At 38.7% G+C, this 24481-nt stretch overlaps 1 protein-coding gene across 2 annotated transcripts; it reads right to left on the bottom strand.

Moving 5' to 3' along the window:
* Positions 1-5214: 5214 nt before the first annotated feature.
* Positions 5215-24358, bottom strand: DNTTIP2 (deoxynucleotidyltransferase terminal interacting protein 2). Of its 2 annotated transcripts, none has more exons than XM_032423319.1 (7): positions 24108-24358; positions 21447-23092; positions 19685-19823; positions 16807-16902; positions 15198-15362; positions 13795-13904; positions 5215-6662 (listed from the first exon to the last, which is right to left on the bottom strand). In XM_032423319.1, the coding sequence occupies exons 1-7, from the start codon at positions 24255-24257 to the stop codon at positions 6569-6571; spliced, it is 2400 nt and encodes a 799-aa protein (XP_032279210.1). In that variant the 5' UTR covers positions 24258-24358; the 3' UTR covers positions 5215-6568. The 2 variants fall into 2 exon arrangements, with proteins under 2 accessions (XP_032279210.1, XP_032279216.1); XM_032423325.1 differs by lacking the exon at positions 24108-24358 and adding an exon at positions 23581-24081.
* Positions 24359-24481: the final 123 nt, after the last annotated feature.

Below are 24481 nucleotides of genomic sequence, written 5' to 3'. Positions count from 1 at the left end.
ACCTACTTCACAGGTTTACCTAAGGTTACCTAAATCGTTATATATGAATATAATGTTTCATACATACATACATAAACAGTTACATAAAAACCAGCTGTATTTGTAAGTTCTTAGAACAGTGCCTAGTAATAAGTGCTACATAGATGTTAAATACAATTTTAAAAAAAAAAAAACAGTCAAATGGGACTTCGAGAGTGTACACATCAGTAGAGAAAATGTGATAAAACACTTCATGAAGAAACACAGACTGTCAGTTCTGATGCCTGGGATGGACCCCCAGCAGCATGCCTTGCACAGAGTGGATGCTCAGAATACTGGCTTCTTATAAGCTTGAAGGGTCAGCAGTGTTTTGTTAGGTGGGAAAGCAGCAAGGAATATTTTAGGTGGAGTTAACCATATGAACAAAGACATAAAAGGGGAAAAACTCACTGTATCTGGCAGAGTGGCTGGCACGCGTAGAACTTAATACTGTGTTCAGTGACTGAACACTCCCTATCAGCTAGTTTGGTTTGGCTGACATGTATCAGTTGGGTCCAGGCAGAAAAATGCTTCACTCTAGAGAATTTAATATAGGGAATTGTTATGCAGGTGATGGAAGTGCTGAAAGTATGGGCAACCCAGAGATTGGAAAAGTAGGAAACCTCTATCTCCCTTAGTGCCACAGGGTCATTGGGAGATGGTGTTACTAAACCCAGAGGCCTGGGCCATTCAGTGGTGGAGGGCTGCCTCGTGGGGATTGGGAAATGGCTGAGCCCCAACCCAATCTAAAGCAGAGGGAGAGAAATAGCTTGATTTCTCCCTTTCTTCTGCCCTCCTGTCTTGGGTCACTGCCTTACTGGGAAACCAATTGGTAAGTGAATCTGGGTTCAGGGGCTATGTCTTCTTAACTGGTGTACCCTGGTGCTTAAATAATCTATAGGACTCAATTTTGTGGTGACTGGCTGACTTTCAGACTGAATGAATTTAGTGGAAAGTAATCAGAATTGAATAAAAGAACTGTGGAACAGCAGTGAAAGTCCAGCTGAGAGTCTGTAGCTTATGGTAGTTTCCCAAATCTCAGTAATCTGGACAGATAAGAAACAGTGTTTCCCTGGCTGGGCCTCGCAGGTGACAGTAACAGAAAAAAATAGAGAATAGAGAGACCAGGGGAATACAGAGAATTTTTGAGATGTCTGACCAATTGGGTCCAGATTGGTTAGGGAGGAAAATGTATCCTGATGGGGTGGAGGATTGGGAGAGTAAGAGTGGCTGCAATGCTTGAGATGAGGACTTCACAATCTTTGGGGGTGGGGCCCAGGCATCCGTATTATTGAAGCCACCGCAGGTAATTCCAAAGTGCAGCCAAGGTTAGATTAGAAGGAAGAAGGCTGGGGCGCCTGGGTGGCTCAGTTGGTTAAGCGTCTGCCTTTGGCTCAGGTCATGGTCCCAGAGTCCTGGGATCGAGTCCCGTGTCAGGTTCCCTGTTCAGCGGGGAGTCTGCTTCTCCCTCTGCCCCTCCTCCACTCATTCTCTTAATTTCACGCTCTCAAATAAAATCTTAAAAAAAAAAAAAAAAAAGGCTAACAGATTGGGGTACCCTACCCTGAGAGTTCAGAATCTTGACCTTTGAACAGTTTCAAGTAACAAGTCTAAGGCAATGATAGCAATTGGCGGAAGTGGAGTGGAAATGAGGGTAACTGGAATTGATGACATTGAATTTGAGACTGAGGAACTGTAGGGTCATCTTGAAATATTTTTCATTAAATCAGGATAGAGATTTCACTAAAGGAAAAACCAAGAGTCTCTCTAAAGGTAAAATATGTAAAAAGGGCAGCAGTTGCGGTCACCAAGGCATGGGGAAGGCACTGGCCCAGTTGTTTAGTACCCTTTCATCTCACTTTGATACCTGGTCCCCTCCACATCAAGGCAGGTGAGATGACCTGTGGTGAAGCTGAAGTGGGGAGAAGTGGCAGATTTGGCTGGAAGGGCAGCTGTTAGATAAATTAGCCAAGGTTTTAATGAGCTTCACATTCCAGAAGTAAGCTATGACTTGTTCTCCTCATCTCATTGCTATTTTGGTGTGTATGTGTGTAAATGTGTGTATATATGCACACACACACTTAACGAAAAAATAAGTCTTACTGATAGTATACTGACTTTAAGATACAGAAAAAGTCCAGTTAATCACAATGTGTCTTGTTTGTACTTTAATATGTTACTCTTCTGAACTTCCCTGAGTTATGGGGCGTGAGGGGGGGCAGTAGGTGTAGGAATGAGAGACTGAACAAAGCTTCAAACATTTCTTTTCACATAGACAACTACAAACATATTTCTTTCCTGTCATTTTAAAAAGGTCAGGAAAACACCTAATGAACAAGACCTCAGAATTTCCGTATGTTGCATGGGATTTAAGGTCAGGATTTGGTGTCTAAGCCTTGCCAGTCCCTCCTTTGCAGTTCTGGTTGTAACCATAAGAGCCCCGAGGAAGAAAGCACCACTCAGCTCATAGCTGGAAGAGACACCTCGACTGCATCACTCCTCAGCTAAGTTGTGATGGAACAACTTATGTTCCCATCACCCCCTACCTTTAGTAGAGAAAGTGTGGCTCAGGAAAGCCCCAAGTCCAGTTTCCCACCTTTTTTGGAAGAAAGGATGACAGGCCTGCACCCTAACCGGAAGAGTGATGGCACGTTTTCTGACCTGTTAATACAGTAACTCTCTTCATTTGTGAAACAGAGCCCAGTCTCTTGGGCTCACTTCAATCTAGTTAGCAACTCCTTCTCCCTCAGGACAAGGAAGGAGGTAGGTGGGGAGTAGAATTTCCTAAATAACTATGAATTCAGTCCACTTAACCAGGCCAGAGCCTTCAGTGCCACACAAAGTGTGTGGGTCTTTTGGTTTTAGAGCAATTCAGTGCTATCCTGAAGAAAAATTTCATATGTCCTCATTTTTTAAAAAAAATTACAAGGTGCTAATAAGTATGTTAGGGAAGTGTCTTGAACCTTCCAGATCAACTCCACTACTAGCTGAGTCACTGAGTGACCTCATTTGATACACTGTAGAGTACAAACCACTCAGCTGAGCCCTGGCCCACCAAATCAGGATATGTAAGAACATGGTGGTGCTTTTGAGTCACTGAGTTTTGGGGGTAATTTGTTATGCACCGATAACTGAAACATCTACTGTCCACCACCCATCACCTAAAATAATTTTGCCTTCCTCACCATTCATGTTAAGTATTTACTGAGAACTTTTTTCCACTTCAGAACCTCTTTCCACTGTTATCCAACTTCACATTTCCTAAGTTCATTTTGAGGTTTTATTTCTTTGATAAAACACTGATCTGCTATGACATTTAATTACAGGTCATGCTATTAACCCTGCTTCTTGGAAGCTATTAGTAATTGGAAGCATTCCTTCTTCACTTTTAAACTAGAAACACTTCTTCCTCACTTTTAACTTGTGCAATCATGAGAAGACCTGCATTTTACATCTCAATTGGTCAGATGCTTGTTAGAAAGCATTTTTTGTTTCAACCCTTACTGAAATCTTTCAGTAAAATGTTCTAGGTTATCACTCTGAACAATAGTTGTCAGTGATTGAGAGACTGAACTGAAAAGTACATACCTCAGAAATGGTATTAACATTTTTGTCATTTGATGTTTTCTTGTAACTTACTAAGAGTGGGATCCCATAAGTTTATCCCAGTTACTGAAGGTTGTATTGAACCCCCCCTTTTCTTTTTCTTTAAAATCCTGCCATGTATCCTCTGGGCAGCCAAGTATAGCCTCTTATCAGACATCCTTTTATGGGGACCCATGAGAAGTTTCTCAGGTCTTAGGAATACTGGGGTTTCTCTAAAGCAGTTAGTTTGTTTTTATCTTCTAATAATAGTGAACACAGAACTGATTTTTGTGTTAGATACTAGGAAGCTCAGGGCCCACCTTTACCAACTGTTACACAGTTTCACAGAATCATTTTACTAACTTTACCCTGGCTCCATCTGATTTCTTCCACTGTCCTTTTCCTCTCTCCCTAATTTCCTCACTTAACAAACTAGTTGTGTTATAGGCATTTTAATAAGTGGTCTTAAAAGCAGTGTGCAGCAAGATGGGGTGTTTCAGAAATCTTTCGAGCTCTTAACAGTATTTTAAAGGCCCTTCTTTCATCCGCACTCTACCATGTCCACACTTTGTATGCTTTGTAATGCTTCTCAGTTGAGGAGTCAGGGTACTTCCTCATAGTCAGGAAGCCTTAGACGAGTTCTAGTAAGTGAACCTTCAGTGACACAAGCCAAAAATCACTAAAACCTGCTTCTCAACAGAACTGCTTTGCTTAAAAAACCAAGGAAAATACATCCGTTATTCAAATATCCAGATATTTGCAGAAGGCTGGGAACACTAAGACTTCCTTCTGACCTTTACCTGTAATTATACTTTGTTACTCTTCTTTAGTTTTGATGATTTAAAATAAATTTCTGAAGATCACATTTGAGATGAAGAAGCTATATTAGCAGTTTCAGTTCTTTAAAATAAACATTAACAGAGGTGACTTTAAATGATTTTTAGTTGAATCATTTCAGTTTATTTCACTAAGTACTTTGTAATTGTTAAAAACTCTATCTTGTTCTAAGTGGCTTACAAAAATGCATATAATGAAATAAAATTAAAAATGAATCTGTGGAGACAACAAAAGAGAGCATGTTAAAATGTAACTACAAGTAAATACTGAAAACACATACATCTAAGGTGGCTTAAGGACAGAGCCGGACTTAGAGCTTAGGCTCAGTTCTCTTTCCTTAGCACTGCCTTCTAATCCAGAAAGCTCTAATGCTGCTTTTTGTGTGGCAAAGATTAGAGGTCACTAATGTTGTTTTACTTGTAATACAAACTGTTAACATCACAAATATGTCAAGGCTGCAGTTTTCAAGTACCAAATAATTCAACCTATAGTAGCATTCATGAGTCAGAAACCATCCCAAAAATCATATGGTAGGTAAGAAGTTGATCCACGCCTTGACCCTAAGAAAAACTGGGTAAGTCCTCAACTTTCTGTGCACAGAGACATCAAACCAAATGATTAACAATTTTGAGTGTTCTTAAGGGGCGCCTGGGTGGCTCAGTCGTTAAGCGTCTGCCTTCGGCTCAGGTCATGATCCCAAAGTCCTGGGATCGAGCCCTGCATCGGGCTCCCTGCTCTGCGAGAAGCCTGCTTCTCCCTCTCCCACTCCCCCTGCTTGTGTTCCCTCCCTCACTGTGTCTCTGTCAAATAAATAAAATCTTTTAAAAAAAAAACAAAACAATTTTGAGTGTTCTTATGGCAGAGTAGCATGAGTTGAAGCAATGTTCTGAGAACGACTCCTTCTGGAAGAATATGCAAAGGGTAAAACTAACTATTACTTCTTCTTCTTGTTTTGGTATTTAATTCTTTCATAGCGGGTCCTTATTTTACCCAGTGGAAGGCAAAACTTAATATTCTTGGAATAAAAGTTTTTCTGTAAAAGAGAACGATAAGATACTTGCCTAACTCCACCTATGAATGTCATTGTCAGTTCTATTACTAGGTTGGTTATGATCCCAAGCAATAAATACAAAATACGAAATTTTATATTTACTGAAATCCCAACAGTTTGCTGGGAAAATAGAGGTTCCATAAATAATGATATTAAAGGAAGAACCCACTAAGAAGCATTATGAGAAATGGCCAACACTCCTTAGGTACCACAAATAGATTAGTCAGGATGTATACTGCTATTGGAGATGAAATAAACTGAACCACTTTAAAATTATTTCTGACCAAGTTAAAATTATACGGATTTAATAAGCCTAATTCACCTGGAACACAACACTGACTCTGGATAAAATTAATCTTTCCTCCTGTTTCATTTCCTAAAGAAAGAAAACAGTTCTCTTGCTTCGTCCACCTTTAACCCAAACTTTCTAGGAAGTCTTCGTTACCTTTTTAAGTCCTTTTTATATAGCTTCATTTAGTTCTTCTGTCATATACTAACATACATTTGCTCCAAGAATACTTTGGTTTCAACTGTGACTTTTATGCTCACAACAAGCAGATTTCTGTATCCCAGCTTTACCAATTTTCTGGACCTGAACTTAGAAAAGGGCATTTCGGGTATACCGTATCCCCTCTACACACAAACACACATGGCATTTCTGGTATACCATCTCCCCCTACACACACACACACATGCACGCGTGCGCTTACTCTACCGTATTGTTTAGCTTTGATCATGTAATTTTAAAGTTTTCTGTATATGTTAATCAACTTTATACCTTCTATATGTTTTTAATTCCATTTTCTTCAAATAACCAAGTGTTGAAAACTTTACAAAAATGTTATTCATCTTAAAATGGTTGAGGTTTCCCTTTTTCTCCCTCAAAGGGTCTAAGCATGGGTGGGTCTTTTGTGGACACACCTGTTTTTATCCCAAAGAGTATATGATTGATTTTCCCTCAAGTCAACTTTTTTCAAACAGGGCCAGTCTATATTAATTTGTATGATGATGTTAATTTTCAAAACATCTTGAGTAAATAAAGGGAGATATAAAATACTGTGGCTTGCTTGGTGAATCTTAATTGCGAAATTTCTTCTTCTTTCGAAACTTCTTCCCTGCTGCATTTGCTGCTTTTTCAGCCATGATCTCTGAGTACTTCCTTCGGTTATATCTAAAAAGAAAACCAAACTTTTAAGTTCTAAAGTATAATAGAAGTTAATGTAATGGGGGTGGTGATGGGGTGGTGTAACTACTAAATCTCAAAAAATTGTTCGCATTTTCACTATTTTAGCATATTTGTACTAAATTCTACCATGTGGAGCCATATTTGGAGCTGGGGGACTGAGCAGTGACCAAGACAACCATAGTCCCTACCCTCGTAAAGCCTGCAGTCTAGTGAGAAAAAAATGGCAACTATAAGGGAGGGCTTTTGAAAACTTTCAACCACTGGAGGCCCATGTACCATATCCAGTTACCAGATGATATCAAATGCTTTAAAGATTTTTATAGGATGAAAATGTAAAAATAACAGACTGATGTAGAAGCAGGTATGAGGCTCCAACTATCTTTAAGCCAGACATTAAAGAGATCTGCACTAAATCATTTTTGTTTTGTTCATGAAAATATATGTCAATGTGTAATGGGATGTTTTATTTTGAAAGGAATCAATGAATATTTTTAAAGTTTTTTAATTTTAATTGCCACTGTGGCAAATATTGATAAATGTAGTCCACAGAAGTTCAAAAGAAGGGCTTATCAGTACAGTTTGAACCTAATCAAGGATGGAAAAAATGAGATTAGAGCAGAAATAAAATAGAAATTAAAAAAACAAAAAAGCCAGACTCATCAAGAAAAAAAGAGAACTCAAAATCAGAAATGAAGAATTAACAGACGCCACAGGAATACAAAGAATTACAAGAGGATACTATGAAAAAGTATATGCCAATAAATTGGGACAATCTAGAAAAAAAATGGATAGATTGCTAGAAACGGACAATCTTCTAAAACTAAATAATCAGGAAAAAATAGAAAATTTGAACAGATCTATTACTAATCAGTAATCAAAAGACTCCCAGCAAAATTCAAGATCAGATGGATTCACAGCTGAATTCTTCCAAATATTTAAAGAAGAGTTAATACCTATTCTTCCCAAACTATTCCAAAAAATAGAAAAGGAAGGAAAACTTCCAAATTCATTTCACGAGGCCAGCATTTCTCTAATACCAAAGCCAGACAAAGACACTACAAAAAAAGAAACTACAGGTCAATATGCCTGATGAACAAAGATGCAAAAGTCCTCAACAAAATATTAGCAAACCGAATCCAACAATACATTAAAAACATCATTTACCACGATCAAGTGGGATTTAATCCATGCATGCAAGAGCAGTACGATATTTGCAAATCAATGTACATTGACAAGAAAAGAATAAAAACCATATGATCATCTTAATAAGTGATCAAAAAAAAAAAAAAGCAAACCATTTGTTGAGGTGTCTAGGTGGCTCAGTCGGTTAAGCGTTGGGACTCTTGATTTGGCTCAGGTCATGATCTCAGGGTAGTGAGATCAAGCCCCGTGGTGGGCTTCCTGCTGGGCATGGAGCCTGCTTAGGATTCAATCTCTCTCCCTCTGACCACCCCCCCCCATCTTTTAAAGAAAGTCAAAGTGCAACACCCATTCATGATTTAAAAACTCTAAAAATCTATAAAAAAATTATCAAACTCAACACCCAAAGAACAAATGATCCAATCAAGAAATGGGCAGAAGACATGAACAGACACTTTTCCAAAGAAGACATCCACATGGCCAACAGACACAGGAAAAAGTGCTCAACATCGCTCGGCATCAGGGAAATCCAAATCAAAACCTCAACAAGATACCACCTCACACCAGTCAGAATGGCTAAAATTAACAAGTCAGGAAACGACAGATGTTGGCGGGGATGCAGAGAAAGGGAAACCCTCCTACACTGTTGGTGGGAATGCAAGCTGGTGCAGCCACTCTGGAAAACAGTATGGAGGTTCCTCAAAAAGTTGAAAATAGAGCTACCCTACGACCCAGCAATTGCACTACTGGGTATTTACCCCAAAGATACAAATGTAGGGATCCGAAGGCGTACATGCACCCCGATGTTTATAGCAGCAATGTCCACAATAGCCAAACTATGGAAAGAGCCAAGACGTTCATCGACAGATGAATGGATAAAGACACACACACTGGAATATTATGCAGCCATCAAAAGGAATGAACTCTTGCCATTTGCAACAACATGGATGGAACTGGGGGGTATTATGCTGAGCGAAGTAAGTCAATCAGAGAAAGATGTATGATCTCATGATATGAGACGTATCGTATGATCTCATGATATGAGGAATTCTTAATCTCAGGAAACAAACTGAGGGTTGCTGGAGTGGTGGGGGGTGGGAGGGATGGAGTGGCTGGGTGATAGACATTGGGGAGTGTATGTGCTATGGTGAGCGCTGTGAATTGTGTAAGACTGTTGAATCACAGACCTGTACCTCTGAAACAAATAATACATTATATGTTAAAAAAAAAAAAAGAAGATAGCAGGAAGAGAAAAATGAAGGGGGGGAATCGGAGGGGGAGACGAACCATGAGAGACTATGGACTGTGAGAAACAAACTGAGGGTTCTAGAGGGGAGGGGGGTGGGGGGATGAGTTAGCCTGGTGATGGGTATTAAAGAGGGCACGTACTAAATGGAGCACTGGGTGTTATATGTGAACAATGAATCATGGAACACTACATCAAAAACTAATGATGTAATGTATGGTGATTAACATAATATAATAAAAAAAACTCAACAAAGTGGGTTTAGAGGAAACATACCTCAACACAATAAAGGCCACATATGAAAAATACACAACTAACGTGATACCCAATGGTAAAAAACCGAGAACTTTCCCCTCTAAGATTAGGAACAAAACAAGGATGTCCATTCTCACTGCTTTTATTCAATATAGTACCAGAAATCCTAGCTGCAGCAATTAAATAAGAAAAATAAAAGGCATCCAAATTGGGAAGGAAGAAGTAAAACTGTCACTATTTACAGATGACATGACACTACATAAAGAAAACCCTAAAGACACCACCAAAAACTATCAGAATAAATGAATTCAGTTAAGCTGCAGGATACAAAATTAATATACAGAAATGCTGTGTTTCTATACACTAATAACAAAGTAACAGAAAGAAAAGTTAAGAAAACAATCCCATTTACAATTGTACCACAGAAAGAACAAAATACCTAGGAATAAATTTAACCAAGGAGATTGAAAGACCTATACTCTGATAGCTGTAAGACACTGATGAAAAAAATTGAAGACAACACAAACAAATGGAAAGATATCATGCTCATGGAAGAATTAATACTCTTAAAATGTCCATAGTACCCAGTGCAATATACAGATTCAATGCAATTCCTAGCAGAATATCACAATAGTATTTTTTGCAGAGCTAGAACATATAATCCTAAAATTTGTATGGAACCTCAAAAGACCTCAAATAGCCAAAGCAATCTTAAGAAAGAACAACAGAGCTGGAGGTATCATAAACCCAGATTTCAAGATATACTACAAAGCTACAGTAATCAGAACAGTAAGGTACTGGCACAAACACAGATCAGTGGAACAGAAGAGAGCCCAGAGATAAACACACACTTACATGGTCAATTAATCTATGACAAAGGAGGCAAGAATATACAATGGAGAAAAAGTCTTTTTAATAAACGGTGTTGGGAAAACCAGCTACATGCAAAAGAATGAAACTGGGCCACTTTCTTATACCACACGCAAAAATCAAAATGGATTAAAGACCTACATGTCAGACCTAAAACCGTAAAACTCCTAAAAGAAAACATAGCCACCAATCTCTCGGGACATTAAGTCCTAGCAATAAAATATTTATGGATATGTCTCTTCAGGCAAGGGAAATAAAATTAAAAATAAACAAGTGGGACTACACCAAAATAGAAAGCTTTTGCAGAGCAAAGGAAACCAATAAAACAGAAAGGCAACCTACTGAATGGAAGATTTATGTGCAAATGATAAGGAGTTATATCCAAAATATATAAGTAACCTACACAACTCACACCAAAAAACCAAACAATCTGATTAAAAAATGGTCAGAGGATCTGAACATTTCCCCAAAGAAGATATACAGAAGGGCAACGCACACATGAAAAGATGCTCAACATCACTTATCAAAAGGCAAATGCAAATCAAAATCCCAGTGCGACATCACATCATACCAGTCAGAATGGCTGGTATCAAAAATACAAGAAATAACAAATGTTGGCAAGGATTTGGAGAAAAGGGAACCTTCATGTACTGTTTGTAGGAATGTAAATTGGTGTGACCACCATTGAAAACAGTATAGAGGTTCCTCAAAAAATTAAAAATAAAAATACCATATGACTTAGTAATTCCACTACTGGGTATTTACCCAAATAAAACAAAAACACTAACTCAAAAGGATATATGCACCCCAGCATTATTTACAATAGCCAAGATATGGAAACAACCCAAGTGTCCCATCAATAGATGAACGAATAAAGATGATGTGAGACACAGACATATACAGAAAGACACACACACACACACACACACAATGGAATATTACTGAGCCATATAAAAGAATGAAATCTTGCCATTCAGGACAACATGGATGGACCTAGAGGGTATTAAGCTGAGTGAAGTAAGTCACGCAGAGAAAGATAAATACCATACGATTTCACTTATAAGTGGAATCTAAAAAAGCAAACAGAACAGACTCTCAAATACTAGTCAGAATGCCTAGTATCAAAAAGAAGTAACAAGTGTTAGTGAGGATGTGGAGAAAAAGGAACCCTTGTGCTTTTGTTGGTAGGAATGTAATTTGGCACAACCACTATGGTTGCGCCAAAACAGTATGGAGGTTCCTCAAAGAGAGAGACAGAGAATAAACTGGTGGTTGCCAGAGGTGGGGGATGGGTGAAATAGGTGAAGGGGATACTGCAAACTTCCAGTTATACAGTAAGTCATGGAGATGAAAAGCACAGTATCGGCAATACCGTCAATAATATTACAACAGTGTTGTATGGTGACAGATGGTGACTACACTTAGAGCAGTGAGCATTTTGTAATGTACAGAATTGTCAAATCACTATATTGCATACCTGGAACTAATGGAACACTGTAAGTCAATTATACCTCAACAAACAAAACCAAAAACCACATACAACACAGAAAATCACATTTTTCCTGTGTATTACACTTACTTCTTCTGTCCCAAGACATTCCTACTAATGAACATATGCCGCATTAAATACATTCAATGAAGTTCCCTATCCCAAAGTGTTCAGAGGCCAGAAACCTCTTAAAGAGAATGTTGTAGGAGGAATTAAAACATTCCATGGAGATGGGCTAGTAGAGGTTTCACATAGTGTGATACATAAATTTAGGTGGTAGACAATATTCACTTTAAGCAATGTATTTATCCTCATGGACATTACAAAAATTATAAGCCAACAAACCCATTTACAGTAGACAATACAAAGTTTCCTTTTAAAATAAAGCAGGCAGCATACAGATAATGCAAACATTATGAAAATGGTACTCAGTGACTAAAGCATGGGAACAATAAACTAAGAACACTACCTCTAACCTGCAATTTTATGAGTTTCATTCTACAAAATTTCTAGTTTACTCCCCCAACTTCCTCACGCTATTACTTTTTAGTGAAAGCACTATCAACACTGCTGTGATTTCTGAGATTGCTATCATCAAGATTACAAAATACAGGTCAATTTTTAACCAGAACACAGTTAACACGCTTGCACCATGCCTGTGTGGGGATGGAGAAAAAGGCTTGAGAGATAGGAAATGGGAGAGACTGCCAGTATGAATGTGGACTGAAGGAGGTGTCAAGGACTTGGTGATGGATGGATGGTGATGCTGTTCAGTCATGAGATACAGAGCACTAGGAGAGGATTAGATTGTATAGGAAAGGCCAAGTTAACTCATAGAGGTGCTTATGAGAAACCCCTGGATGTTCCTGAGGCTGCAGCTGGATATGTGGGTCTAGACTCAGGAGCGATCTGGATTACACATCCTGCATTTGGAAGCCAACAGTATATACATTATAATTAAAGTCCTGCAGGGAATGAGATTTCCAAGGAGAGGGTAATAAGTGAGAAAAGAGCACTGCTTATTTCTAAAAATTTTTACCATTACCCAGACTAATTAAATGGCTTACATAACATTTGTGTTAAATCTGTTTTCCATGCTGACAAAGTTTTTAAAACCCTTAACAGTTCTTTTCACTTTTGCTATTAAACCAATCTGGAAGTTCAACAAGGGTTTCTACATGAGGTATGCTTTTAAATCTCCTATAATATATACATAACTGCTTCAAGTACATTTAAATATATTCCCAAATGCTCCCATCTTAAAAAAAAAATCCTCCAACTCCATGCCCACTACTAGTCTTGCCTCTCTCCCTCTTCTCAAACTTCAAAGAACTGTTTCCATTTCTTCATTTTCAACAAACTCTCCAATCCTCTCCAGTCTGGTTTCTTCCTCATCACTCCCCTAAAACTCCTGGCAAGAATATTTTGACCTCCATGTATATCCAAAGGAAGTTTTCAGTTTTTCTTTCTTTTTTTTGGTTTTATTTAAATTCAATTAATTAACATACAGTGTATTATTAGTTTCAGAGGTAGAGTTCGGTGATTCATCAGTTGTATGTAACACCCAGTACTCATTACATCACATGCCCTCCTTAACGCCCATCACCCAATTTGATCTCTCAGCAGCAATTATTCCTGTTAACCACTCCCTCCAGTTTGTATCTGCTCGAAATATTCTCCTTCTTTGACTTCTGTGACACTATGCCATCCTGGTTTTCTTAATAGCCTCTTAGCTATTCTTTCCTAGTCTCCTTTGTAGGCTCATTCTCCTCTAGCCAGTCAAATATTTTCAAGCTTCCATCTCAAGCAGTGGTTCCAAACTGGGAATGCTTATGCCCAACAAGGGATATGTGGAAATGTTGCACCCATCATTTTTGTCACAAATTGGGGATGGGGTGCTTCTGGCATCTAGTAGGTAGAGGCCAGGGATGTTGTTAAACATTCTACAATACACAGGACAGTTCCCGCTAATAAAGAACTATCCCATCCAAAATGTAAATAGTGCTGCTGTTGAGACACTGTGCTAAAGCCATTTAAAAATTACTTGAAATTTTAAAGTTTATGTATATTCTAAAGGAAAACATACATAATACAAAGTGAAACATAAATTCCTTTACCTTCTGAACTCAGAATCAGCCAGCAATTCTTCCACAATAGTTCTCTTCCTTTGTTTTTTTGGAATTCGTGAATGGTAGAAGTCAGCTGGATTGTCAACAATGGTTCCAATCTATGAGCAATTGATTGAAATAAGTCATGCAATACTTGAATGCTAAATTGCTTTCATATTTCAGGGTAGCTCTAACAAAGTCTATTTATAGAAAGGAATGGAAAACACAACTTAAATGATATCAATACTAAAGTCAGTTTGCCATTTTTTAAAGCAAAAATAAGTCACCTATTCAATTGGCACTGGGTCCTACTAATGACATTTCATTAGAATTTATAATAAAAGGCCAAAAATCCTTTTATATAATTTAGCACTAGGCAGGACAGTAAATTCTTGATGAACAGTGTAACTAGAAAAGTGGGAGAGAGAATATCAATTCTTTTTTTAGTCTCCCAATTTAATAAAATTGACACATAAACTCTACTATACACCTCTTTGGTCTCCTAGGTCATCATAAATGCTACCAGCATAGAACCTTCTTAGTAACCACTCTGCATTTGTTCCTACATTCAACCAAGTAAAATTTAGTGTCCACTATGTGCCACATACTGTGCTAAGTGTTTGGGAAATAAAGACAAAGAATATCTGGTCCCTGCCAGCAAGGAGCCCATAGTCTTAAGGAAAATCCACAGACAAGTAACTAAAAGATTAAAGCATAACATAATTATTATGCTAAACAAAACACTACAGATGCCCTCAAAAAAAAGTGACCAACTCTACCTAAGGGAGGTCAAGGTTCCTCCAAGTGTGTTGGAGCTTAAGAGGGCTATGTGACAGAAGAGCTGGTGAGCTGGTCTGAGTGCAGACTGTGTAGACTCTATCCTACAGAGAGCAGACCTGGAGGTAAAGGACTATTAGAGTAATTCAGATAAGTGACAAGAAAGAACAGAATGAAGGTGACAGCTACCAGAGGGTGAATCATCTGGATTTTCATCTGGAAACACTTTGAAAACCAACTTTTAACTTATTTTCAGCATTTGCCTGGGGATGCCCCTTTATCTGAAGAAGAGTTTGGTGCAAATGATTCCCTATTTCCTCCTCCATCATGTAAGGCTTCTTGCTGTTAGGCTAATACTATTCATATATGGTATACCCAGCTCAGAGGTTCCATAACTTTTAGAGGTATGACCTGGAAACTTAGTTACCATCTGCAACACCTTCTCTCTATATGGAATGCCATTACAAGCTGGTGGCCAAAAGGCTGTCTGAATTGGGTTCTGCCCATTATTATACAGCCTAAGCAGATGTGCCCTATAAATATGCACCTATTTAAAGAGTAAACAGTAAGAACACAATAATGCCTTCCAAACTAAAATCCACAGAACATCACCGCCATTATTATTTGTTTCATACCTGGAAGTACTTGGGGAAGCCATCCCTATCATTTTTCTTGTAAAACCTTTTTGGGTCCATGCTAGCTCTCATCTTCAGTGCTCTGAGATCATTTTTTAGTTCATCTGTCAATTCTGGAGCTTTCATACCAAACCAGCCATCACCTGCTGTTTTCTGTCGTTCTTTCTGAAATTCAGATTTCAAAAATAATTAAACAGAAAATTCTAACTTTAATAAGCAATGTATAAACTATACCTCATTCCCTCCAAAATTATATACACAAAAAACTTCATGAATTAAAAACAAATGAGGTTACTTAACAGAATGTATTAGTCCCCAGATTCACTTTTCATAAAAGAAGTTAAATCACAGTGTTTCTTTGGTAAATTAGGCACAGTATTATCAGTTTCATAAATGAGGGCTCCTTAAAATTTATTTTTTTATCTTAGTAAGAACTGCTGACTTGCAGGGGCGCCTGGGTGGCTCAGCCGGTTAAGTGTCTGCCTTCAGCTCAGATCATGATCCTGGGGTCCTGGGATCGAGCCCCGAGTCAGCTCCCTGCTTAGCAGGGAGTCTGCCTCTCCCTCTCTTGCTGCTGCTCCCCCAGCTTGTGCTCTCTCCCTCTCTCAAGTAAAATAAATAAAAATTAAAAAAAAAAAAAAAGAACGGCTGACTTGCTGGGAGAACAATACACAGCTTTAATTTTTATTGTGCAATACAGCCTACACAAGAGATAATGTATAAAAACATTTTCACTTCTGGAGCTTATATTTAAATATTAACAATTTTATTCAGTCACCAAGGTGACTCAAAGTCACTCCAACAAGTCCAGAAATCTGTATTACTTCTAAAATTTAAAAAAATGTTATATTTTTTTGGAAACTCGTAGCAAGTTATTTACTTAATTTTATTTTTATTTCATTCATACATTATGGAGTGTCTACCATGTGCCAGCATGTTCCATATTAGTGATGAGACATTACTGGTGCACCACCCTCAAATTTCCTTCAAGCTCTCTTAATAACTTCTTTACACTTATTAGTTGAAATGGCAGATGGAAACAATCCCCTATTTTTACAAAAGAAAAGAGTTTCCTATCCTCTCACTGGGCAGACTACAGAGACCCGGGTTTTTAGGTGGCTACATTAAGGTCCCTACAAAGGCCTGCAACGGAGCTCTTAGCTCTTGGTGAACAGCACGTATAAGCCAAGAAGTATGGACAGTGACCTTATATGCTGGCTGTCACTGTTTTAAGAAAGGGGGGGGGGAAAAGCTGTTCTCTATGTGCACCACTTGGTGCACTTTCACTTTGTGAAAATCTATATAAACTGTGTTTATGGAACTATATTTTATGGGCCCTTAAATTTGTGATAACTTTCTTTGCAAATATATATTTTTTAAGATTTTATTTTATTTTTATTTTTTAAAATTTAATTTTTTAAAGTAATCTCTACACCTATGTGGGGTAGAACTCAAAACCCTGAGATCAAGAGTCGCATGCTTTACTGAATGAGCTAGCCAGGTGCCCCGAAAATACATATTTTTAAATTATACAACCGTGTTGTATAAGCTCAATGTATATAGTCAAACACACCTCAACAATTTAAATAATGAGAGTCACTATACTTACTCTGCGTTTTTTCTGAAGTTGATGCTTTGATTCACTGTATGGTGGGACACAGTAGTTTTTTTCAAAATCAGGAGTAATGATGGTTTTCTGCAAAAGCTATAAAAATATTAAAGTGGTTTTAAGATAGTATCAGATACCATATAATTTTTTCCAACATCTCTTGCCTTATAAGAGAAGTATCTCCCACACTGACGACTACTCCAAATATATTAACCCTCTTTATACACAACCATACTACTGCAAAGTTGTTTCGGTCCTTAAGTCTGTAAATTATATCACAATAAAAATGCTTTAGAAGGCACACTGAAGGATTATTTTAGGAAACTTCATTCATCTTAAATTTCTTTTTCTAAACTGAATCAGCACATATCAGATTTACATTAATGTGTCTAACTTGTATTTATTGGCTTACTAACCAGCCACTTGCACCAAACTGGAAAATAAAGTCAACAGGAACAAATGCCAAAATGGCTCTTGAAGTCTCTGAAAACCAACCAACCAACCCTAACTAGTCTTTAATAAGTTCTTTTGATGTTGGTAAAACAGCTTCTTCTGATCTAAGAAGACTGTATTATTAATACGTACAGTGATACAGATTCGATTAAACAACATATACATCTATCTAGATAAATCTTTTTGCAATTCAACAATATATCTTAGATGCTCTTTCAGTATTAATTCACACATAGATCAACTTCATTCCTTTTAATAGCTGTTACGCACTAACATTTTTCTTCTGACATTTAGTTTAAGTCTCCATCAAACCTTTTTCCATTGAACACTGTAAACATCATCTCTGCACACTTGTGATTATTTTTGTATGATTCCAAAATGCATCACTTAAATATTGACAGGTACTGCTAAATTGCCTTGCATTCAAGTAATGTTAAGTCCTACCAACAGTTAATCAGTGCCCTTTTTCTTTACATTGCCACCAGCACTGGGTATTATCTTTTTGTGTGTTCTCACTGGTGCCTCATGGCTGTTTTCCTTTGCTGTTGATCATCTTTTTGTGTATTTATTAGCTATGTATAAGTGTTCTGTGGGAGAACACCTGTATTCACAGAACACAGGTATTTTGTATCTTAGTGGTATTAACCTATGGTCTTTTACTTGTCTTTGTTAAGGTGTTAATTGTGAAAGTTTTAAAATTTTGTGTAGTCAAACCTGTTAATCTTTTCCTAAATGACTTCTGCATTCTGTTTGCATAGGATGAACAAATACTGTCATTAATACTGTTTACGTCACTAAAAGGTCTTCAGGATAATTCGTCATCTCCCATAGGGTATGAACTAAAGAAGATTGCTCCTTGGCCCTCGAAACAGTTCACAGAAATACTGATTTGGTCAGTAACATTTGAAATTATCAATTCAGAAATCCCCAAATCCCCTAGGAGTTTCTAGATAGTAGAGAAGCAGTCTAGACTTTCAAGCTTGATATTTATTTACCAGATTATTAAGAGCTTTAGGACAGTGGTTCTCAACTGGGAGCAAATGACAACGTTTGAAGACACTTTTGGGGTGTATGTGCAGAGGGGTGTGGGGGGGTGGATGCTATTGACAACTAGTGGGTAGACATGAGGGATGCTGCTACATATCCTACAATGAATAAGACAGCCTCCCACAACAAAGAATCATCCAGCCCAGGTTGAGAAATCCTGTTTTAGGAATATAAAGCTAAAAAAACAGTAAAATGACAATTACAATATGATCAATAATGAGTCAAATCTACACTTGGTGTTGCAGAAGCACAGAGGAGGTGGTGGAGAGGACTAGAGTCAGAGAATGTTTCCCAAAGGCAGTGATCTATGATCTCTGCACTGGCCTGGGAAAGAGCAGGGTATGTTCAGGGAACTACAGTAGTCTTCAGTGGTGGAACAGAGCAGGTGGACAGAAATGAAGGAACAGAAGCACCTTGAACGTTCTGAGGGACTTAAACAGGAGAATATCATAGTCAGGTTTGTGTTTCATTTCGTTTTGTTTTGAAGTAGTATCTACCCCCAACATGGGGCGCTAACTTACAACCTGGAGATTAAGAGTCGCATGCTCTTCTGACTGAGCCAGCTAGGTACCCTTTTTTGTTTTTAAAAAGAGAAATCTACCAAAAGTACAGAGGGCGGCTTGGAGAAAAGAGTAAGGCGGCTATTGCAGAAGTGTAGATGAAAAATAAAGGCCTGCCACTGGCCAGTGACAGTGGGGTGAAAAGGAGGGAACAAAGTAGAGTATGTTAGCAACAGCATCTGCTAGGTTCAGTGACTGACTGCAAAAGGAAAAGAGTTTGGCATCATTAACCAGGCCAGAGAATACTAAAGTAGCAGCTGGTTCAGGTAGGGAAGTGAAGGAGGGCAATTAGGGAGGTCAAGTGCCTGAGCACATATGAATAAATAGACAAGAGACACAACAGGATTTAAAGACCTGGAAGGACAGCAAGGCTAGAGAATACAGATTTGGAGAAGCCATGCCATGTGACTTAAGCTGAGGGTTGGGATGAGATGACCTACCCTGTAATTCCCTTCTGAAATTTCATGTACAATTTTATGCCTATGTGAACATGTATATTTTTCCTGGTGGGGGGAATTGGCACCCACAGTTTTCAGATTCTCAACAGTATCCATACCAGTTATGAACTAAAAATACAGCAAGAAAAGAGAAGAAAACACAACCCCGAGGATAAATGATGGGTGCAAGAGGAATGCTGATCCTGTATTAATTTATTTTTCAAGTGTTATCTTTTATAGCTAGGACTTTAAGGGGAAAAAAGGAGCATGGTAGGCTAATGTGGTTTCACTGCAGGAAAATTAGTCTCTTACCAAAGACTAATCATGTCTAGAAGTGATCGGTTAGTTCTATGAAAACCAACAGTACACCATGTAACTTACCTCATTTTTCTTTTTCTCCTTGATCTGTGTTAGGGTTTTCTTGTTCGACTGTAGTTTGTCTGCATTGAAATTAATATACAAACCACCCAACTGCTTGATACTCATACCAGGGTCTATGCTGCTGCTTGTCAACTTCAGGCTGAAAGAGAATGATCACTTAAAGATCAAGGAATCATAGCAAAATGGAAACAACTGAGACTGTATTTTTAAAATTACTTTTTTCTTCTCTCCCCTTTTACTGCCAATGACCCCCCCAAAAAAGGAAATCTTATTTTTACAATGGAGTTTCTGAAAAACTGAAACACATGTTTTTAAATCTAGTAAAATCATTTAGAAGAAAATTCCAGGATGAATAATGAATGAAAAAAGTTTTTTGGGAGCACATCTAAATCTATTCCTCAGATTAATTTAAAGAGGATTAAGACTATATGCCAGTAGACTTCATAAAGGGATTTTATAAAGAATTGCAAAGAGGAGATACATCTGGCAATTCAGCTCAACTTCATATACAGATAGTGAGTTAACAAATGTACATACCTCTATCTCTAAAACCCAATGAGAAAGACATGTTCTGAACTTCCAGGTTATCCAAACTTAGAATGTTTTTCTGGGTAAATAAGGGTATTTCGTAGTGTCTCTAAATCAGTGAGTTTTAAACAGTGGTGAACATCTGTATTTCTCACCAGAGATTTTCAAAAATACAGAAGTCATAGCCCATATCTACCAAATCAGTTGGATCTGGGCTCCTGCTATATTTATGTAATAAGAATTTCTACTTTTATATTACTGAAAGGTCCTTTTTATAAGCAAATACATTTGGACTTCCAGATACTTTCTTCCCTAATTATTCATATAAACTGAGCAGTTGAAAGCTTTAATCAACCTCTACTGGAAAGTGAAATCATTCTACTGCAGTGGTTTGGCAGTGATTCTCAACCCTAAAGGTATATTAGAATTATCCTGGGGAGGAGTGTGGCTTTTAAAAAATAAATATGCTTGCGGCTAGCCTCAGAGATTTCTTTCATTGGTTTAGAGTGAAAACTGGGCATCTGTTAATGTATAGACTCTGGCCAAGGATGTATTTCCAGTGGATACAGGGCCACGAGAGCCCTGTGCCGAAGAAAAACAAATTTAAAACAGAAAAAAAGAAACTAAAGAAAGAGCCCCCAAAGTTAGCACTTTTCAATGGGTGACAGACAGGATTATAGGTGACTATTTTTCACCTTCTCTACAACTAGCTCGGAGAAAAGATAAAAGTTCCTTTCCTTCCCTTTTATGTTGCTCTTAACAATCATGCAGGAATAAATAAATAAAACATTAAAAAAAAAAACAATCATGCAGGAAAATCTTAGATGATTTCGAATAGATCACTGGTGGGAGAAATATGACTAACAGGCACCCATAGACTAGGGAAATGCTGGATAAAAGAGCTCTTCCAGGGGCGCCTGGGCAGCTCAGTTGTTAAGCATCTGCCTTCGGCTCAGGTCATGATCTCAGGGTCCTGGGATTGAGCCCCGCATCGGGCTCCCTGCTCCGCGGGAAGCCTGCTTCTCCCTCTTCCACTCCCCCGTGCTTTTGTTCCCTCTCTCGCTGTGTCTCTGTCAAATAAATCTTTTTTTTTTTTAAAGAGCTGTTCCATAAAGAACCTGAGGCTGTAGCTTTGTCAATTCCCAAGCTTTCTAATATTTTATATTTTTATGGTAAATCAGCCGCTTGAAATATGTATCAAAAACTTACTTTTAAAAATAAAGGTAAAACTTACAGTTTAGACTTTGTGTTATTTAGTAATTCGTCTTCATCACTAAACTCACTATCTTTGTTTCTGTCATGGTCTGATGGTTCTTCACTTTTTTCATCCTCTTCCTCCTCTTTTTCCTCCTCAATGGCAACCTCACTTGCCTTGTCTCCCTCATCCAAGTAAAAATGTTTATCAGTACTCAATCCAGGAGTTGTGTCAATTACAAACAATGCATTGTCACATGACATATTTTCTGATTCTCCATTTAATGATTCCTTTCGACCATTATTTTCAACAAAACACACAGTGTCCTCTTCATTCTCACTATTTTCAGACTGCTGGCTTTCATCACTGCTGAGAACTAATAAAACAGAATCACCTTTGTCCAGGGATGTGTGGAGCTCAGACTTGAATAGTTTGGTTTCACACTCAGAATCTACATCCCTTCCTTCATTCCTATCTTCACTGATACCTGTAACTGTGCATTCTTCTTCATCACTACCAGTATCACCACATCCTGTCAAGTCACTTGTTTTTATGGTGCTCTTTCTCTCTTCATTCCATCTGTCCACTTCCACCACTGCAAATGATTGAGCTAATGATTTCATTATAGCCTCACAGTTCAGATTTGAGGGCTCTGATGTGGTCTTATTATTTTGGGGGGTTGAATGCCTTTGAGAAACTAACTGCTGAATGCCAGTGTCCTGAGGTTCAGAAAGGCTCTCCAACTGAGAATTTTTCTTATTTATTTCTTTTTTCTCATCTACTATTCCCTTGGTTTCTTCATCTAAATTCTTACTATTCTGCTTTATTTCTTTGAGAGATGCAACACTGGCCTTTTTCTCCTCTCTTATATTAAAACGTTGGCATTTTTGCACTGTTTGTTTTTTTTCTGAATTTCTGTGGAAGGAATCATCATCGAAGTCATTATGAACTTCATTATAGAAATCTGGCTTATTTATCTGAGGAAGAGATCTTACCAGTAAACAAGTTGTTTGTCTGGTATCTGAATCCTTTGAATTCATAGGCACATTTATGATTTGCTTTTCATTTTCTGGTACAATGTCAGTATCTTTCTCCTCAGTTTGTGCGTTTAATTTCTTCTGCATACTTCTCGTTCTCATAGTTGCAACTCCAGAAAATGAAGAAATGTCTGAGTATGATGACTCAGCATCAGAAATAGCTTCTGCATGTAATTCTTGGCTTGGATCTCTTACAGATTTAGCCTTACTTCTTCTGGTCCTTGTAGTTATTACTGTGGGCGGCACAATTCTAGAAATACCTGAGACATGTGATTCAGCGTCAGAGTCATCGTCGTTGTCTTCTTCAATATGAGACTGATTTATTGGAGTTATTTTCAGCCTCTTCCGAACACTGGACACTGGAGTGCATGCAACTAAGATCTGCCGTCTCCTAGTTACTCTTAAAATGGGATCCTGGAGCTCAGACACAGAAGAACAATTTGACTCTGCTTCAGAGGTCTCTCCATCAGTAGATGGTTTGTTTATTTCAGATAATGAGACTGTAGTTCCGCTCTTCCTCTTTCTGGTTTTAGGAGTTCTAGAGACTGGACTTTGTATCCTAGTGGTCTGTGATTCAGCAGTACTTGGGTCAACAGGTAGACATTCCTTCCTGACTTTTGGATGTGCGTGAATTCTTTTAGCAGAATTCTGTAAGCCAGAATAAATACACTGTAATTTAGGTAGGACTGGAACTAGGGCACTCCTCTCAGGAGAACATTTTAAGAGGATACTAAAAAAACTCAGTAAACAAGATTAATACAAAACCACTACCACCACCCATAAAACAAAACAAAACACCTAAATACTAAATACTGGATCGAACACTGCATTTGCGAGGCCCTGCCTCACAACCACCAGTACCCATGATTTTTAACAATAAAAAACAAAAAACATATACTGGATCTGACTCTGCATTTGCAGGACCCTGCTTCACTCGCCTCACCCAAGACCTAGATCTAATTTTAGGGAACAAAACAATTAATTGAAAAGAAAATTTTCTGCAGGTAAGTATCAAATGCCAAATATGCTTGGTGGACCTACATTCTGACACACAGGGGAAGAGAGAAGAAATATTAACTCTGAGCACAGATGTGTTTAGGAATACACACACAAATGGAATCAGTCGCTACCCTTACCTTTACATACATAAATGAATTAACGCTCTATTCCCTTCGTCGCAGAATCAGAGCCAGCGGACGACTAGAGCCACTGAGAGCCACCAGGAGGCGTCACTGCAGCCTTCCCCACTCCAGAATAAAGTGCTGTGGGGCCACTACCAGCTCCCCACGTGACAACGGTAACCTCCTCTTCAGCCCTGCTAATTATAGTTAGACTCACACTTGGTAGCCGAAATTAAGCCTCCTTCGTACGGTTTTAACAGGTTAAAAGGCCTCAGCTGTTCATCTGCCATTACGAAGGTGAACTACCCAAAGCAAGTTACCTGACCTCTGTTCCATGCTAGGGAGTCTTAAACGACCGTAGCGAGGGCTGAAGAGGAAGCTACGGGCTTAGCACTGGGTCTGACACAGCAGCGCGCGACAAGCTCGGGCCCTTTCCGCCGCTCCTCCTCACGCTGCTCCGCCGGACCTTCGCGCCGCCCTATCACCCTAAGTGCCGCTCTGTGAAGCAGCGGCAGAAATGAGAGCGCTCTGCCACCTCCTACCTTCTGCTGGGAGTTTTCAGCCAACGTGGCTTGGATCGTGGCCTGAGGCCTCCCGGACCTGGTCACCACCATCCTCCCGGCTCGCGGCCACCTCGGCCTGCCTCTGTTCCGGCGCCCCGGAAATACGTCAAAGAAGCGTCTCGCTCGCATTTTCCGCGAGGATCCCGGAACTAACGAGAATCTCGTACCGGCCTCCGGCCCACGGACCTGGGTCAGGCGGGTCTGACCTAGGGATTCCTGAGGCCACGGTTTCCAACGTTCACTCCAGTGCGGTTAAATTCAGACCCACCGACCTCTGGCAGGGAGACACCTTCGTTGGGGCGGCGAAACCGCAGTGACGGAGGGTCCTCGTCCCAGTTTCACACAAACGAATT

The sequence above is a fragment of the Phoca vitulina genome, unplaced genomic scaffold, assembly GCF_004348235.1.
Source record: "Phoca vitulina isolate PV1807 unplaced genomic scaffold, GSC_HSeal_1.0 scaffold2, whole genome shotgun sequence".
NCBI lineage: Eukaryota > Metazoa > Chordata > Mammalia > Carnivora > Phocidae > Phoca > Phoca vitulina.
Note: the sequence above shows the minus strand (reverse complement) of the source record. Positions and strands in the feature narration are given on the sequence as shown.